The sequence below is a fragment of the Orbicella faveolata genome, unplaced genomic scaffold (assembly GCF_042242905.1).
Source record: "Orbicella faveolata isolate gen_17 unplaced genomic scaffold, um_ofav_v1 contig_48, whole genome shotgun sequence".
NCBI lineage: Eukaryota > Metazoa > Cnidaria > Anthozoa > Scleractinia > Merulinidae > Orbicella > Orbicella faveolata.
The window spans coordinates 6727501-6746842 of record NW_028301578.1 but is presented as its reverse complement, the minus strand read 5'-3'; the positions used below and the strand labels follow the sequence as shown (position 1 = coordinate 6746842).

The 19342-nt window shown below is 41.5% G+C and overlaps 4 protein-coding genes and 1 long non-coding RNA gene across 5 annotated transcripts in view; 3 read left to right on the top strand and 2 right to left on the bottom strand.

Annotated features, from left to right (window-relative positions):
- Positions 1-56: 56 nt before the first annotated feature.
- On the bottom strand, positions 57-3542 carry LOC110063835 (beta-lactamase-like protein 1). The gene has a single exon (XM_020770832.2). The coding sequence runs from the start codon at positions 2883-2885 to the stop codon at positions 1125-1127; it is 1761 nt and encodes a 586-aa protein (XP_020626491.2). The 5' UTR covers positions 2886-3542; the 3' UTR covers positions 57-1124.
- Positions 3543-7327: 3785 nt separating this feature from the next.
- On the top strand, positions 7328-10063 carry LOC110063837 (beta-lactamase-like protein 1). Its single transcript, XM_020770834.2, has one exon. The coding sequence runs from the start codon at positions 7808-7810 to the stop codon at positions 9506-9508; it is 1701 nt and encodes a 566-aa protein (XP_020626493.2). The 5' UTR covers positions 7328-7807; the 3' UTR covers positions 9509-10063.
- Positions 10064-12484: 2421 nt separating this feature from the next.
- LOC110063838 (cytochrome P450 3A2-like) lies at positions 12485-15838 on the bottom strand. Its single transcript, XM_020770835.2, has 2 exons — positions 15261-15838; positions 12485-13742 (listed from the first exon to the last, which is right to left on the bottom strand). Exons 1-2 carry the CDS (start codon positions 15775-15777, stop codon positions 12772-12774), a joined length of 1488 nt encoding a protein of 495 aa, XP_020626494.2. The 5' UTR covers positions 15778-15838; the 3' UTR covers positions 12485-12771.
- LOC149096208 (uncharacterized) lies at positions 15781-17844 on the top strand. The gene is made up of 2 exons (XR_016204566.1): positions 15781-15857; positions 17495-17844. It is a non-coding gene; the product is annotated as an uncharacterized LOC149096208 (long non-coding RNA).
- Positions 17845-18653: 809 nt separating this feature from the next.
- Positions 18654-19342, top strand: part of LOC110063827 (cytochrome P450 3A2-like) — a 4531-nt gene continuing 3842 nt past the window's right edge. Inside the window, exon 1 of the mRNA XM_020770822.2 lies at positions 18654-19342. This exon is cut by the window's right edge and continues 104 nt beyond it. Coding sequence (XP_020626481.2) covers positions 18924-19342 — 419 coding nt within the window. The 5' untranslated portion in view covers positions 18654-18923.

The window sequence follows — 19342 nt, the reverse complement described above, 5'->3', positions numbered from 1 at the left end:
TCGCGATTGCGATGTCGATAGGGGAAAATAAAAAAGGACGTTAAATTTCGCGAAAGTGTTGTCAGCATCATTTTATTTACTAGAAAGTTCTAAACTTCGACCGTTTTTTAACAAACTGGAAATTAAGATTAGGTAGATATTGTCTTGGAGTCCGTAATGTTCCTATATATTCAAGTCAATGAACAGTTATCGGCTCAGCTCCCCGATCTCTTATTTTTCTCCCTAGAGCGTGATTACAATAACACATCAGCAGAATATTACTTGCTTCAAAACACATTTATAAACGGTACTACGCATGAGCAGACCATTATTTCTATGCAGTTATTTGCAGGTCACGTGGTGGGCTCTCGGCAAATAAAAAAGATGGGAAAATGCATCTAATAATAACTGCAGCTTCTTGGAGTTTCAAATCTTATTTCATTGCCTAAAGCTTTAGTTTCCATGTGGTAACTACATATATCACATTATATATGTACTCTTTATTGTATCAGCATCACATGACCAGTTTATATCTCTATGCAATAACAATATTAAAACTTGTGTTTTTTAAGTTTCTTGTTTGTTGAATAAAAATAAAACTGAATTCTCTGCGTTTCTCTATTGCCTAGGGCTTCACCTGCTTTACGGTTTCCAACACGAATTTCCTTGAGAAACAATATACGCGAAGTAATTAACAGAGAGGGTCAAATTAGGGGCGCCGTCAACTGATAAACAGCCAAGATACCATCTGCTGAGTGAAATTTATTCACTAACCATTAGCTACAATTAGCCAGAAATCTAGTAAAATAGTAAAGAGAGATCGAAAGTTCCTTGAACATTTAAGTGAATAGAAAAATGGCCCCAACCACTGCTAATGTTGGAGGAATTTTCCTGTCTGAAATATCTTACAAATTCCTCGAAAATTTGCATTTTGCCTTGCATTTCCTAGCGAGCAGAGTAATCAAACCTCATGACTCAGCCTAATAAGTTACATTTTTGCGGGGCGAAATTTTCAAGCATTACCAAGTCTTTTTCATTTAGCTTCAAATGTGAGTCAACTCAGCTGAATCTACCAGAGAACACATAAATTTGAAATGTTTCGTTGAGCAGATGTTTCACAGCATGAATTTCAACCTTGCGCTTGGCTATTGTGAGGCAGCCTCTCCAGCTGTAACACTGTTGTTCATCCGTCTTGCAGCAATAGACCATTGTGGAACTGTAAATCCGTAAGACAAACCATCTTTGTGTGGTTGACTGAAATGCAGGTCAGCAAATACACCGGACCTTTCTGCAAAGCAGGACATGTCAGTGTCTAAATACTCTGCTCGGAAAGTCAATAAATCTCCAATGTACCTTATGGCAAAGGGGAAGGCTTGCTTAGACTGGCCTTTGAAGAGAAGGACACTTTTTGACTTGTTAATAGTAGCATAATAGCTTGACTTGGCCAACGTAACTGTGTTCGTCTGATTCACGAGGTATAAACCGGTAAACGCTTTCGAGCTGATCGGGAAGTCGGCAGACTCGTCCATTTTGAACAGTGTCTTGTTAAGCACTGGTAGCAGTTTGTCATACGCTCTTTGACCGAATGTGGTCGCATACTTGACATCGGACTTCACAAATCCCATCGCGCTGATGAGCACGTTTATTCCGAGCTCAAGTTCAGGAACGAACGAAAAGTACGCGTCGTAAGTGTCGATGTGTCCTACTTTTTGTCTTCTAAGAAATCCATTAGAGCGCTCCATCTCGAATGGTGATCCCCATAGAGTGCGACCATCCGGTGCAACGTCGATGGGTAAGGCCATTTCACGCACAGTTGATACTTTTAAGACCCTTTGTTTAGATGGCCGAGTGAACATCATTCCTAGTTTGGTCAAGTCGTTAATAGAGGAATGCATCCCTCCAGCTGGATTCGCCCAGCCTATGTTCGAAAATGGCATCCGTTGTTTATTGTTTCCGTAAGGAAAGGCCGTGTTCCTTTCAATCTCTGAAGTGATTTCAAATCCAGTGTTCTTCATCTCAAGCGGACCTAGAATCTCTTCTTGAATCCAGGTCTCAAACGTTGTGTTAAGCACTCTTTCTGTGAGTAATCGTCCCAGCAATGCGTATCCCAGGTTGCTGTAAGACGGCATTTGCCATGAGGGTAATATAAGGCTTCTGTTTCTAAGAAGTTCCAACTGTTCTATGGAATTGGTTCCTTTGCAGTGGTAAATACATGGAGCTTCTCTGGGCAAACCGGACATTTGACTCGCAATCTCTCTCAGTGTTATATTGTCAGTGGTAAAAGGGTTTTTTATGCTAAACTCAGCAATGTACTTACTCAAGGGATCATCGATTGATCCTACCATCCCGCCCTCGTAAAGTTTGTAGAGCAAAAGCACGGTAAAAATCTTTGTAATGCTTCCAATCCGGTACACTGTATTCCCATCTGGTTCAGTACGATCTTGAATCGGGAGCAATTTAGTGCCACGATGAGCACTCCAGAGGACAGAATCTCGATAAAAGATGTTGGCCGAAATTGCAGGCAAAGACGTGTTCTTGTCAACCATTTCCGTCAAGATGGAGTTTAAATGATTGAAGACGTCTTCCAATTCAGCAGGTAAGGGACTCGACAGTGGACGTACAGTTGGCATTCTCGGGCAAGGCAGCGTCTTTTCAGTTGGTTTGTCGTCGCATCTGAGGGGACAAGTCTTGTTTGCACAGTTCTTGTTTACTGCCATGTTCGCCGCGTACCATATTAATAAAGACGTCGTTACTACCGCCACTATACAAGCAGCAATCGCTAGCAACATCCACCATCGAGCGTGCTGTCTGGCACGTCCCGTTGGGCTCATTGGAACGAAATCATTCATTACGTTCTCAATTTTCTGTGATGAATTATCAGGTGTTGTTGAGGTATCTCTACTCATTTTGTTAAGTGACACGTTATAAACAGCTTACACGCAAGGGGGCACTCAAAAATACTTCTTCGGAATAACAGTCATGTAAGATAAAATCTCAAAAATTGCTCTCTTGACGTTATCGTCTATTTTCGCTCTTTGTTTCCATCGCATCAATGTCCAACGAAAGGTGAACGTGTCGTTTTTTAGAAAAATTTTTGTACATAAAACGAGATGGTTGACGGTACGTGTTAGTAGAAAACAAAAACCAGCACAGTTGTCAAGCTTCGTTCGATTCGTCGAAAGAATCTTGGTAATTTGGTCCTTGCATGCCGACGGCACTTCATATATTTTCTATAAATCTCTTGACCAGGTCAATGTTTATCTTGAGGGATCCGAGAGGAACGAAAATTAAGAGAATGTTTTGTCTAAGACGTTCAAGGTACGATTCCATGCTTTATGATCTGCAAATCAACATCCATTCACTTCGAAGACTGCTGCTTTCCATGTGCATCATTGTTCACTCAAAGCAGCTGCAAAGTAGTGTTTCTTTGAGTTAACATCCCTTGAGGGTCTCGAATCAAGCTATTTTTAACGAAGATAGGATACTTTTTTCCATTCGCATTGAAATGCGAGCGCCAAGAATTCCGTTAGAATGCGAGCCAAAATCGTCCTCCGATCTTAATACGTGTCTCTTGTCTGCCTAAGAAGGGGGATATTGGGGTTGCGGTATTGGACAGTTTTTCTTACGGTATTTCGGTAATTTTAATCTCGAAATACGGTATCGCGGTATTCTCCGAACCTGCGGGATGCGGTTTTCAGCCTTTTGAACGGTAATAAAGCCCACCCCACGGATATAAGCTCTCCTCTTAATTTTTATTCATTCCTTGCAATTTTCGTCGATGTCCTCACTCTCATGGACCAAGTTGAGTGTGGAACAATATGCTTTTATATAATCATATAATGTTTTGTCAAATACCATGCGGTGTATGACATTTGCAGACTACAGCCTGCAGTAAATTTCACTAATATTGCATTCCCATTTCATTATCGATAGCAAACCGTAAACAGACTAAGCTGAGCGGGTTAACCTGTGTTATATTCATGCTAACCGCAGCGCTATTTACGCCTAACTGTAGTCTTCAGTCTGCAGTTTAATCTGCAGTCTGCAAATGTCATACACCGTACCGAATACCGTGAAAGAAGCTGCTTAGTGTTTTAGAGTACAACAGTTATTAAAATCCGACGTACGGAGCAACTCTTGGACACATGTTAAATACGCCTCAGCTTTTTTTATGTGCGTACTTCGGGTATTTGTCATGATAAGGAGGTTCCATATAAGACATACGATGACCTGTGTGCCTCGAATAATTATTTTCTTAGTTGTACGTTTATGAGCTTAAAACCAGTAAATGTGAAGCCCCTTTTAATGCAGCAAGATTTTACGCCTGCGACATAAGCACAAGCATAAGCATAACGGCAAAGACAACGCTGACTACACAAACATAAGCACGTAGGCATGCACAGAATTGATAGTTTCCTTATTTTCGGTTCCATACCTTTAGGGTATGTTTCCAAAATGTTGCAATTTAAGAACTGGAACCTAATTGAAAACTGTTACCGACTTGAATACTAGCAATGCCACAAAGTAGGAATTACATTGAGGTACCGTTATTTCTTCCATAATATTCACAACCTTATCGCGCATAATATTCACAACCTTACCACTGCCTTTATATTTAGGAGGCAGCGTGGCCGAGTGGTTTAGGACGCTGTTGTAATCCGGACGTCCCGGGTTCAAGGCCTCTACCCTGCCACTAGCGGGATTTGTTTCTCGATAGTCCCGAGTTCAAATTCTAGGTCCCGCTTTGTAAATAGCCAACTGGTCTGCCTCCTGCCAGTTGGGATTTTTAACGATGTTACGCCTTTATTTGAAATATTTGTTTCCTTTGTTTCAGTGGCATGCCTGTAAACTGCTAAGCTTAGTGCTTGTATAGCTAAGTGCATGACCATTTTAATATAAATAAGATTTATTATTTTACTATAATACTCTTTTTCTTTGGCCATCTTAGCTTAACAAGAAATAACACACAACCTTTTTCAATTCTTTTACGTTTTGCTTCTCAAAAAGGAGGGTGGCTCGCGACCGAATCCACCCCTAATATTTCATCGTCGGTGTTCTTAGGCTCACGTAGGTCGTCTTTGTGGCTTCGACCTCTAGTTTGATCTGGTACGCGGCGACGCCCTCAGCGGAATAAAATCGTTTCTAATATTCTTCTGACCTGAAGGAACTTTAAAGGAGCTCAGTCACGGTTTGCCCATATTGACAAGTTTAGCCTCAAACCTCAATTTTTCAAATTCGTCGTTTACAATCCGTGTTAATCTTCTCCATCCTTAGACATACTTGTCCCTTTATGGTTTATCATTATCTCTTTGGTGTTTTTCTATCTTATGAAACTGTTATTTTCAGGTTTCCTACCATTTAAAGGTAGTTTTGTATGTGGCCAAAATAACTCAAAATACCGTGACTGAACAATTATTGGTCAGTAGATAAAGCGCGGTTTCCTGCCTTGTCATACTTCGTGGCTCCTAGACAAAACATCTTTTCCATTTTGAATACAAAATAGCTTTTGGTCGTTTTCTCTTTGTTGTGTTTCTTGTGATTATTCAAAATAACTGCTAACCAGTCATCTACCCTATATTAGTAAACTATTGCCCCACATTCGTGCTAATTTAACACTTGTAAAAAAAAAAAACGTGACAGCTGTCGGTGTGAGAGATCCCATTGTCACGATCCTATTAGTGAATTCAAATTGGGTTTATTTTTTACGGGCCCCATTCACATTGCGCCGGAGGAACTTAACTACATAACAATCACCAGTCATTGTGGATTTGTGTTTGAGGGCAATCACATGATTGTCGTGACGCCTTCGTTTTCGAAAAGCTCCGTTTTGGTGACGGATTAGTATGGACGGCAGGCCTAACCATAGAGGTAGAGCTGCGTTTTCAAATTTCTCCGGAGTGTAGTGTGGACGATGCCTTAACAACACGTTACGTTGTCAACTTTCAGCTTTTTTCTAATATGTTCTTGACAGTAAAAGATCAAGAGTGATTTTATTCCAACGGACCTATATATAATTAAATCACAAGAAAGCCAGATTCGCCTTAGCCATAGTCTACTAACCATGCCTTAGCGATTGCTGTTGGTCATAGTGGAAGCAGTGAAAACAAGGCAATGCGCACAGCCGTAATTTGAATTTGCCATATATATATATATATATATATATATATATATATAAAATTGAAAAGAAAAACATGACAAACCAATTGATTGTTCTTGACATCTTCTTGTCGAGTCCTTTGACTATAACTGAAAGACAATCAAATGCCTATTCAAGCGATAGACCAACATGCAATTAGAGTTTATTTTGAGCGCCTTTGCATTTCCCGAAGCGATTCATGTCATAAAAGGTCGTGTGATCTTCTGCTCTGTTCACCAACAAGGCACATGTTTACTGTATTGCTTTAGTATTACAAGTTAACTCCGCATTCCTTATTCCGAGTATTCCACACAGTTTCAGTACAAAACTCAATGAACATATCGCATAATTAGACTGATATTGACGTACTTTGACGACTTTATATCAATTTTGATCATGGATGTCGTAAACGGCCTTAATTTTAGTCAGATATTGGGATTAATATCCTTGTGGTTTGAATTATGACTTTTTTTAATCTGTGTATTGGATTAATTGCAGCAGTCAGGCAAACGAAAATAGACTATTTTTTCTTCGTTCCGTAAATGGTCTTCCCACTTCCAGTAAAAAGCAAACGCAATAAATCAGTACAGAAGAGTCTAGATTTTTCTATGGCCCAAAAATAGCATTCCAAACGTAATTTTTCCTTTTTCGTAAGTAATCCGCTTATTTTTAATTTTTATAAGTTGATTTCGCAAGAGCAATGTGCTAAATTAAAACTTTAAAAAGATTTCGCAGAAACTAAAAATTAAGGACTCCGGGCAACTTCTCTGCAGGTTTTTTTTTTTTTTTTCTTTTTTTACCGGCTTCTTTTTGTGCGGAATGGTCTTCAATAGTCCAGATATTTTCATGACCCCAAATTAACATTCGAAACATTTTTTATTATTATTATTTAGAACTAAGCCTCTTAGTTTTGTAAGGCGATTTCGCAAGAGAAACGTGCTCAATTTATTTTGCAAATGCATTTGGCATTCCTAGAAACTGGGCATTACCGTCCCCCTGACACATCGAAAATTTGCTTAAAAGCTAAAAGGGTTCCGTGACTTTATCTTAGTTCCGTTTCCTCTCTGTTACCTTAGTAGAACGGATGCAAATAACAACAAAATATAGCTGCAATATTTTCAATATCTGGGCATGTTTATTCAAATTTTTTCTATACTTAAAAAATAAAATAAACACACATACAAATAGCGATCGCTAAGTACTATGTCATTATGCTCTGCGTATAAAACGTGTTGATTGAAGAGGTCTTCGATCCGAACGACCTCATACACATGAAAAAAAAATCCTGTTAGATGAAATTTAACGAATATAATTTACACAAAGGAGTCCTCATTAGATTAAAATGAGCATCTTCATTTTCAGTAATTAAATGATTAATGTCCGAGAAACGAGTCGCGGTGGACATTTCTTTGTTATGCATATTTGTGGAATTTCCATCTAAGAACGTGACAACAGAGACACAGGTGTTATTGTTTCATTGTTGTCGCACGATTCTAATACAGCCCTTGAACTTATACGACTGGTTAGTCTTAATTAACGCATCGTCGACGACAACGCCATCGCGGCATCGAACCACAACATAACATATATATATCTGAACAGTTAGATATAAGGGCATTGTCCGCAGGTCATCGCAGCGGCAAGTACTGCTGTCACGTTAGCCGGAATACAAGAATACTCTTTTCTTTCACTATGGCCAGTGTTGAAAATCTAGTGATGGAATCGCTGCAATTCAAATACACTCAAGCATCGAGGAAATGGAAAATCGTTGCAGCGATGGCGTGCGTTGTGGCTATTGTCATGACGGGATTATTCATTTGGCAGGTCTTAAAGGATGACGAACAAAGTGATTCGTTTTGCAATGGGAAAAATCGTCCAAAAGAAGAGGCGTCTAGGACCAACCCGGAGCAGTTTGGCCGGCCATGTCCGCATCAACCCGCAAGACTTCCTCCTATCGTCGACCCCATTCCTGAACAGTTGTCCAACGCGCTGAAGAAAATAGGTGATTACGTGGACTCTGTTGTCGACGCGGACGCACAGCTTCCCGCCATTTCAGTTAACGTCTTTTATCAAAATCGCACGCTTTTGCAGAATCGTCATTATGGAAGTAAGAGTTACAAGGGCGAAAATAAACCAGACGACCAAACCGTTTATCGAATTGGCAGCATCACCAAGGTTTTCGTGGTTCTTATGGTATACAAGTTCTATGAAGACGGTTTAATAAAGTCCCTGGATGATCCACTAAGTAAATATGCACCTGAATTTTGCATTCAAAATCCATACACCAAGGAAAATGTGACTGTAAGGCAAATTGCGAGTCAAATGTCAGGTCTACCGCGAGAGGCACCATGCTTTTACATCTGCGAGAACGTCACCTCGGCGGATCAGTTACAACAACTGAAGAATCGCAGCTTGGTGATGGCTCCAGGGACAATGCCGTCCTACAGTAACCTTGGTTACGCTTTGCTTGGCAGGCTGCTAACAGAGAACTTACTGACGAATCAAACTTTTGAGAGCTGGGTACGTGAGAGGATCTTGAAGCCCTTGAACATGACCAACACCGGGTTTGAAATCACAGAGGACGCGCAACAAAACATGGCTTTTCCGCACTCTAAAGACGGTTCAAGAATGCCGTTCATGATTATCTATTGGGTCGCACCTGCAGGACAGATGTATTCCACACTCGAGGACATGACGAAGTTGGGCAAAATGTTTACGCAACCTTCCAAACAAACTCTCTTCCGGCCGTCGACACTCTGGGAAATGATGTCCCCTGGGAATGTTGCTCCCGATGGTATCACCGTGTGGGGAGCCCCCTGGGAGATGGAACAACTTGAGCATTTTCTTGTTCGAGGTAAAGGTGGAGTCATTGATTCGTATGCCACTTTCTTCTCGGTAGTCCCCGAGCTAGAGCTTGGGATAAACCTGCTCATGAGCTCAACTTCTTTCTTGAAAGGCGTAGGCTCTGGTCCACCGGCGTCGAGGATGACTCACGAAATCTACAAGATGCTTCTTCCAGTTCTAAACCAAACCCTTTTCGATTTGGAGGGTTCCTCCAGTTTTCCAGTGGACACGAAGCCTTATGTAGGAAACTACACCTTAAATATTACTGATCCCCTTACTTCAGAGATCACCACGAAATCGGCGCGACTTACAGTTAAAGACGATGCACTTGCAGTGTACTATTTCAATACAACTAAAGCCGCCTTCCACGTTTTTTACATCGGGGACAAATTCGTATTTCAAGCCCGCTTTGCCTCTCCTTTCGCTTCGTGTTTGATTGAGAGACTAGGGAATTACGAAGATGTTCATTTTTTTTCCTTTGATGAAAAAGGCTTTTCGACGGGATTCAAGGTCCCTGGAAGAGGAATGCTAGCAACTCGTATATTCTGATGCAAAAGACTTAAACCTGTGCTGACTACCTTGAAGATGAACAAGCTTGTTGAGTGGAGTGTGACACTCGTGAACAAACACATCGAAACCCTGTAAAAAAACAACAACAACAAAAACGCTCAAAAATTTATTCTTACAGTTGGACGTTTTAACCTCCCTTTTTTTTTTTCAAAGGAGTTCATATCAGTTTCATAGCAACGACTAATTAATTGAGGTAATTTGCGCATCCAATTAGTATATCGAGAAACTGTAAATATATTAACTATGCATAATCACTCGGTAATATCGACGTTTGTTTGAATTACTTGTTTATAATCAGTGTATATTTACATGTCTTGTATGACTTGTCACGTCCGGTCCTTAAAACTGCATTATACTTGCAAATACTGTATAACTAAATATAAAGGACATTGTCTCGCTCTTTTCAGCCGGAGCCTCATATACAAAAATTAACTTTCTGTCTACGAGACCCACTAATACATACTCAAGAAGTAAATTTTATATAACAAGAATGCTTATACTATAAACTTTGTAAATAAACGCACAAGGAACAGAGTGTTGGTGATAATAACTGAGGGTTGACCTTTCTAGATACAATGATGCGGAAGTTTTCCAATTTCTCAACGTTATATTCTACAATGAGGTGCTTAATCGACCACACGCTGTTTGGCAACCGTTAACGCACGTCAATAGCGCGGCGGCACTAGCCTGCGGCACAATCAGACGTCACGAATTCTCGATTTAGTAGTACTGACCGGTGGTGAAGAGAGTTTGTGACGCATGCCAAGTGGCACAGATAACGTCAGAAACGAGCACAGGTTGCGCAATGCTGTGTTAAATTACATGTACAGTAGGAAAACGAACGGTTCTGTCTCTCAGATTAGTCAGTGTAATGTGAGGAAAGGAAGTGAGAAGAAATAAAACCGTATTCATGTTCACTAGCAATCAGTAGCAATATCTAGAATCCTCTAGAGTGTTTCAGTCGCGTCAAGTGCTTTTGGGCATTCTTGTCCCTAGAGCCGCCCGTCCCTGTTAACCGGCGGGGCCTTGGCATGAGACAAAAAGCGGTTCTGGAGCATGGAGACACATGATTTCATTGGCTAGATTCTTAAGTAATATTTTCACTAATTCAACGGAATGAGATAGTTTCATTCTCAAAGATATCCACCGGTCGATCTCTAACTAAAACCGTTCAATCAGAGAATCTACTGCTTTTGCCATGAATTATTCTCTGTTAACCAATCGCAAACCAAGGGGGCATTTTGCGGGGACATGAGGCGGGGACATGTTGCAGCAACAGTTTTCGTCGGATGAAATGCCCGTATGTGCAAAAAAGTTCTGTTGTGGTGAAAACATTTTGTCCCCGACATATGCTGCATAAAATTCATCTGGTGTAAATTCACAAACTGTGCCCGTTACAAGCCTACAACATAGCAATATCCGTTACGTGTCCACCAGCTCGAGTACTTTTCCTGCAGTATGCGTGCTATGGGTACACACCAAGGCGTTGTCCCCGCTTCGTATATCCCTGTGTGGGCCGACCTTAAAATAAGAAGCGGCGCCTTTTCTTACGCCCTTTTTTTCATTGCTCAGTGTCTTACGTTCTTTTTGTCATTTTTGTCTTTCGTTTGTTTTTTTTTGGCATGATAAATAAATGTTGTTGGAGTTGTGGTTTTTGTTGTTGTTGCATGATTTGCTGGTCATTAAGGGGACAATATCGTGATTTTTCGGTTTGGCCCGTCTATGGTAATTACGAGGGAGTTGTTGGATATAGATTAAGCCTAGCCTTTTTTTTAGGATAAGTGTTTGATTAAGACTTAAGCAAAGGGAATGGTTTCGCCTGCTTTGCCCGAATGACCGACTGACCGACCGACCGACTGACTGAACGACTGTCAACCAACTGACTGACCGACCGATTGACCGACTGATCGCGAACCCATTCGACCGACCAACCGATCGCGACTAAGGCCCGGTTTCAACGTCGCATTTTACATGCGCCGTATCAATTATTAATTCTAGTCGACTCGTATGAATAAGTTCGGCTGATTTGATTTAACCGTCGCATTTTTTTGCCGAATAAAATTGCTGAGCGCGAGCGACGTGTTCATTCCCAGCTGACTCCGCTCCAAGTTTCCCACCAATGCGGCCGACAATGATAAGGAGCATATTTTGTGTTAAGATCATTCATACCTTTCAAACACCGTTCGAGCAAACAGAATGGGGCGATTTATAATGCAGATGGCAGTGCGTTACCTCTTAAACTCTGATTTTCGTTTCACTCTTCTGTTCAAATTCAAGTTCATAGACTTCGTTCTCCATCTTCTACATAACTTTGCTGAAGAGAAGTAAGAACCACCGCACACACTATTACACTCAACAGTCGCCATATTGCTTTCCTACTCCGTATGCATGTCATGTAACACAGAGCGGTTTTTGCTTGAAGGACGAAACTGAAGCTTAATTGGTTTTGAATAACTACATTACACGATCGGAGCGAGGCAAGAACCACACATACTGGCATCTTCAACAACCTTCCTTCTATATGATACATCCCCTGCTGCAAGTGCCGCCAACAATTCCCTTCAGCTTGTTGCGCGCATGTCATGCAGCACAAAACTGTGGAGTTATGGGTAAAATATAATTTAACACAATTGATGAATTAGATTCGGCACATGTAAAATGCGGCGTTTAAATCAACTGTCGAACTTCAGTCGTATATTCGACTGGATCAGTCGAATATTCGACTGAACTCGCAGTTACTTGAAATATGTCGCATTTAATTGATTTAAACGTCGCATTTTACATGTACTTAATTCAGCAATTAGATTCGGTGCATGAAAAATGCGACGTTTAAACCGGGCCTAACTAACTGATTAATTAGTTTCCATTTGCCGATCAATTAATCAGTTAAGTGATTGATCGACTGACTTCGATATTTTACATCGTGACGCAGTACACTTAGTAGAACAACGTGACGATTTTAAAATGTTTTTATTATTTGCCAATAAATGTACAATCTGATTGTGGTTAAAATGGTTGTTTCCAGGATTTGAGATTATAATCTTTGGTACGATATAGCAAGAATATAGGAATTGTAAATAACGAATAGCAGAAAGTTGCAAGAGTGATAAGCTCCGTCCCCTGCCATAGAATACGAGGGCTCACCACTCCGTCTTTCCGTACACAAGAAAGACCTCGTGAAAACAGTTTCTTTGGAAGCGTGGTAAAGACCACAGCTGGCATGTAGATTGTCAGTTAGCAGTTCAACGAGCTTTTATCTTCACGTAGATGGTGTCTTTGGGTGCCATCAGTGCCACAGCCCTGTGTTCCAGCGTGGTCACGGTTTCAGGAGCGCGTTCAAACTTGAACCGTCGCAGGATTTCCAGCAAACCAAGCTTAATCTCCAGCAGAGCGAACCGCATACCGATGCACTGACGCGGGCCTGTTCCAAACGGCAGATAGGAATAAGGGTTTCGCCTCTCCTTAGCCTCAGGAGAGAAATTATCTGGGTTGAACTCGTGGGGGTTCTCCCAGACCTCGGGGTCCCGATGTAGAACATACGCAGGGATGTTGACATCAATCCCCTTCGGGAACCGGACCCCCTTGATGACAGCCTCTTCTTCGCAGCCACGGATGAGGCTAAATGCGGGACCGCAGAGGCGTAGGACCTCCGAGATGACCTGATCCAGGTACGGCATCTTTTGCACGACATCATAGAGGGGCTTACTACCGCTGGAGTCAAGAGCCTCGTCGACTTCCTGGATGATGCGATCTTGCACTTCTGGGTAGGTGGCCAAAAAGTATGCTGTGCTACATAAGGTGTTACCAGTCGTTTCGAAACCGGCGATAAGAAACGTCACGGATTGAGCTGTGACTTCATCGTCGCTAAGCTTACTGACGCCGTGGACAGTCTCCTCGTGTGCCTCCAACATTAGCTGAACCAGATCTCTGTTGCCTGAATGATCTTGCTGCTGCCGTTGTTCAAGGATCCTCCTGGCCAGACCCAAGAAGTAGTCGGCGTTCTGAAGGAGACTCACATACTTGCTAAAGTATTCCCAGAAGGGAAACATGGAAAAGAATCGGATCCACAGAGGTGTTTGGAAAACTTTTCTGGCCTTGTCCACAAACTCTGGATCGGGCTTTGTCTGGAGATTAGTTTCCATGCCGAATGCGGCCCTCATGATGACGTCCAAGGCAAACAAACTGAAGAGGTTGGCGGCATCTGCGCTTTCACCTGAAATTTAAGAATTTCGGATGAAGCGAATTTTACATAAATCAAATTGAAATGGAGGCGGTACGAACTGAAAAGAACGAGTAGTCGACAAACGAATTTATATTCAGATGAAGTTGTTTCGAGAAGGTTTGTCCCACAAAATCCCAAAAGCGTACGTGAAATGCCTTGAAACACTTCATAGTTTTTTATAGTTTGTGCGCATGTTAGTGCACCTCTTTTCTTGCGTTGTTTCATAAACGCGACAATTCTTAAAACTTCTCGCCGGCCATCAAAGAACCCCCCCCCCCCCCAACCTGCTGGAGGGCTCCCATATAAAAATACACGGATGCTTGTCGGAAATTTTCAAAAGAACGCTTAAGAGGTACCATGATCCTGTTTTGTGGGGGTTGCTTGAATTTTTTCACCCCTAACAATTCTGTGAACAACACATTACCTGACACTATCATAATATTTATTAGTATCACCCAACTAGTGGACTAATGCAAATCCTGCATTTTAATTGGCTACTAGTAGAGGACTATTAGTGATAGTCCTCGAGTAGCGAAATTGGCGCAATCGAGCGTGACGCTTTCTTTCGTTTTATTCCCAAACAAATATTTCTTCAACTTGCATTTGCTAACTTTACTATTACCTTTTCTGTCCGACTAGTTGGGTGATACTAAAACAATTAGACCCTTCGCCCTCAAGGGCCACGGGTCAATAGCCCATTCGGCTTCGCCTCATGGGCTATTGACCCGTAGCCCTTGCGGGCTACGGGGTCTAATTGTTAAATAGCGACAAAAACGACTGCTTCGAATGCCTTCTTCTCGTTGATTCTCAAATATCTCCTACCACATATTTTTTTTCGACTCAATACCCTAAGATGTACCGCAAAAGCTCCCGCTGGGGACCTTTTGAGGCTGAACACCCTAACAGGTACCAAAATCGAGCTTTTAACCCCTAAAAGGTACGACGAGCACCCCCGTCCTTTTTATGCCGGGTCTTTCCCCCTTCCCCCCTCCCCGCTCCCACTGCTCCGGGCATAGGACTTCAGTGCAACGTTGAAAGGCCGCGCAAGTTGTACGCATTTATTTAAAAGAAGGACAGGGAGTGCTCAGTTGTTTATTTAATTTATTCTCGATCGCTAACATTTCGACCTGAAATGTCATCGGCTTCTGTATCAAATTATACTTTCTGCACTACCTCACAGTACAGGGACGTTCTTCTGTAGCGTAGAAGAGAGAAAAACAAAACAAAAGAAAAGAAAAATGAAAATAAAAAAGGAACAAAAGGTATCAGGGCCATGCTTAAGACTTATTTGTTCTCTTTCAAGATGCCGGCTTCATAAGATGACATGCTAATCCACGTACGCACTTACCGTAGTGGCTGGCTTCACACGAAACGTGTTTGCCACGAAAATATCTCGTGACTTCCAAGCCCTACTTATAGAGTGCTTAGTTCAAAATAAAGCCGCCCAAGAGCCCTGCCTCATAACCCTAATCAAATATGCCGCAGCTGCAACAAAGCAATAACGCTTACCCGTTTCGGCGAATTTTTGCATTTTGCTCATCAGTGCATTAGATGCGTTCTCAATCAGTGGCACTATCTGTTTCAGTTTCGCGGCGGTGAAGGTCGGCGTCAATGTCGTTCGAATTCGTTTCCACGACTCATCGCGCGCGATGAAGAGCCCAGAGTTGAACGGCGGGTTGGGCTTTACGAACGGGGGCCGATTTGGGAACTTCGAGAACTCTTTCACCATAATCTGTTTGACAATTTCGGGGTCGCAGACAACAATCGCTGGTGTTCTTCCCATACAGATCTTGTATACTCGGCCATACTTGTAGAAGTACTCCAATAGCATCTTATGTATCCCGTCATATTTGAATACATCGAAAAGATTGCCGACCCACGGCCACGGTTTTGGACCGGGCAGAGGTGATCCTCCGAGGATCGCGTTGTAGCGATACAGACCTTGCCAATACAGAAACACTAATATTCCGGCGATCAAGGCTAACCATAAAGAACTGGCTTCGAAGAACTGCTGCAAATCAGCCATGTTAGCGTGCGTGTTATGCAACTGTTTGCTCAACACGAGACGTTAATTATGGGATGGTCACCAGTTGCATGACAATAGAGGTCTGTACGGGTCCGCAAATTGTCATGCAACTGACCGCAAATGATCCCGGACCGCAAATGATCCCCAAATTGGACCGCAAATGATCCCAGACCGGAAATGATCCCCGATAGGCACCGCAAATGATCCCGACTAAAAAATAGAGAATGGCATGGATGGTGGGATGGTGTGGATAGGGAATTGGCGTACGTGAATACCGATGTTTTTATTAAAGCCATCTTATAATTATAATGGGTAACAACTTGCTTTTTTTTCATACTTTCGACTAAATTTTGTTGCTAACTACGATGTTATGAATATCACCACTCAATCATCAAAACACGACCTGGCTTGCATTTCTTTGCAATTCTCAGTAAAATTATGATCAGTGTAACATATGCTACATATCCTGCTTTGTTAAACATTGATATTTCGGTGTTATAGTTAAATCACATTTTATCAGCCATTAACGCCACTCGTCTAAAGTTTCCAACTAAAATCTAACCACGAAGCAACTATTAAGGAAGGCGCTGTCACCTGAGTAGACCCACAAGCCTACAACGCTTCATCACTCTGTAAAACACCTAGTGTGTAGCCCTGGAAATTTGAACAAATTTATTTTGTAATTTTTCCTTGCTCGTATTTTGGCTTTAATTCCTCAGAAATTACTACTTGAGTATTCTAAGAAGCCAAAATTCCAAGCTATAGTTATGAAGTTCAGCCTCATGACCAAGCAAGGCCAAGGCTTGCTCTTCGCTTTGATAAGTTAGCTGTTTGATAGATGTTTGATACTATCGCCACCGGGATTTCGAGAATGTTTACAAGTATGTGTTTTTCTAAGACTTCTAATTCAATAGATCGACTTCACGTGACGTGCTTTTATCCTCATCAGGCATAAGAGGCGGTATATTTATATCTGTTTACAATTAGCGTACTTCGTTTGAAAACCAGAGCATTTTGAATTTCAGGGTTATGGAGGTTGCGTGACACAAGGCTACGATCGAGTTTGTTGAAAAATATATACTTATCTCATGATTTTGAGCTTTTTTAGAAGTTAAAGCACTAGGAAAAGTGCTTATGTAAATGCTTGTTTGTTTAGTACCGATAATCAGTCGCCTAGAAAGCCAAAGTAAGTACCAGATGTTTACACTATATTCCCGCCGCCATATTGGTGTCCCACCGATGTATACCAACATGGCGTTTTCTTACTGGGCTCTGTAAATTTCTGGGAAACATTTACGACGAATTTCTGAAGTTTGGGGAAACGCACAGGCCTAAAACTTGGAGAAGTGTCTTATTTAGTTATCTTCTATAGCGTACATCACAATTTCTTAGCTTTTTTCATTGGCTGGTTTTCGATTTATTACTTTTTTTTTTATTGCGTGACAGTGAAAACAATCTGTACTGCTCGAAGAACAGAACAGCAACTGTGGAATATTTTTTTGTAAAATGATAAAACTTGTTTTTTAGTTCATAATTTTTGTATATGTTCTCACCTTCCTCTGATATAAATCCATGCCATTCCTTACTTTTTGATCGGGATCATTTGCGGTCCAATATGGGGATCATTTCCGGTCCGGGATCATTTGCGGTTCAATTTGGGGATCATTTGCGGTCCGGGATCATTTGCGGTCCTGGGATCATTTGCGGACCCGTACAGGTCGCACAAAGTCACGTTGTTCCATATGTAACGATATTTTGAGTCCCTGACCCGTGTGTGATAATTACTCTCAGATAGATCGAGACCTTAAAGTAAGAGATTTTTAGGGTAGAGAAACACCAGAGAAATCATGAAAAATCGAAAAATAAGCAAGAATGGTCAGAATGGATACCACAGAAGAAGCTTAAGGTGGCGGGTCGATCCCATGGCTGCTTTGATGTCACGCAACGAACGCTTGAATACTGGTATTCATAGACTTCGAATGAAGAATTCTATTTAGTCGGCCTAAATATGTTAAAACAAAATTAAACAACTACATAATGTAGAAATAAAATTCACTTTTCTCAACATATGGTCGTCTTCTCGACACCTTTTCGCCACAGTTTCGTCTAAAATATACTCACGTTCCGCCACAATTACATAAAAGAAACAAAGACAACCTTAAGTTGAGGTAAGTGAACTTTATTATTCTTACATTTATTCCTTTATCTAACCATATTTAGAATTGAGGTGAATGAAATCCCGCTTGTAACACATGCAACCCTTCATTAGAATAAAAAAAAATCTTTAATTATAATAAATAAAGATATAAATAAAAAGATAAAAACTTCTAAGAGTAAAAATGACAACGCAAGAACCCGCAACGTGGAAACAACAACGTGAACAGGACGCGGCCCAAGGGCCTCCCACGCACCAATCACGCAATCTTGTGTGTGACAATCCAAAAGAAACTCTTCCAGTGGCACGCGTGGAACATTATGACATGTATGGCCATATATACTTTTAACATTACGTGCCTCCTCTCGTAAGATTGTGTTTCAGTGAGCTTACACTCAGTTTAATATGGATAAAAAGTTTTCACCATACCGAAGCGCAAATGATTTTGCAGGTCGTCACGCATAACTTGTCGCACAATTATTATTTATAGAGTTCGTGATCTTCCCCAAGGAAATAAAACAAACTGTTCACTTTAAACCCAAACATCCAGTCCCCGGTACAGTGCTTTCTAAACTCCAACCTGTATACGTGGTTTGCTTTATTATTGCTTTAGCATATTAATCTCATCTCAATATGTGGAAACGGCCACGTAAAAACGGCAACGTGGACCGGAAGCGATAATGAGTGACCTCCACGGCACTTGTCACGCAGTCTTGTGCGTGACAAGTCTTAAAAGCTCCTCAGGTCTCTCAATCTATCCCTTAACTTATCGCAGAAATCTCTAGGTCCTTCTTCTTATTAACTGATATTTTAGTGAACTTACTTGCGGTTTAAAATCGACAAAATTCCCATTAGATAGCAAAATGCAGTGTAATAATGAGCTTCTCTTTGCAAAATGGCTTCACGTACGTCATTCAGAGGTATTGTTTATATAAGCACATAATCTTTCCCAACGGGGTAATCAAGCCAACAGTTCTCTTTGCACGCAAACATGGAGTCCACGGCAGAGTACTTTCCCAGCTCCAACGTGTATACGTGGTTTGCTTTAGTCCTTGGAATACTAGTCTTTATTTACTGGCAAGGTCTGCAGCGTTACAACTCGGTCCTCGGAGACTGTCCGCTCTCCGGCCCAAAACCTTGGCCATGGGTCGGTAGCCTTCCCGATGTGTTCAAATATGGCGGCATGCACAAGATGTTCCTGAATTACTTTTACAAGTATGGCCGAGTCCATAAGATGTGTTTTGGTCGATCTCCAGTGATTGTCGTCTCGGACCCCGAAATAGTCAAGCAGATCATGGTCAAGGAATTTTGGAAGTTCCCAAATCGACCGCCTTTTATTAAACCCAACCCTCCTCTCAGTTCGGGACCCTTTATATCGCGGGACGAGACATGGAAACGCATTCGAAATAC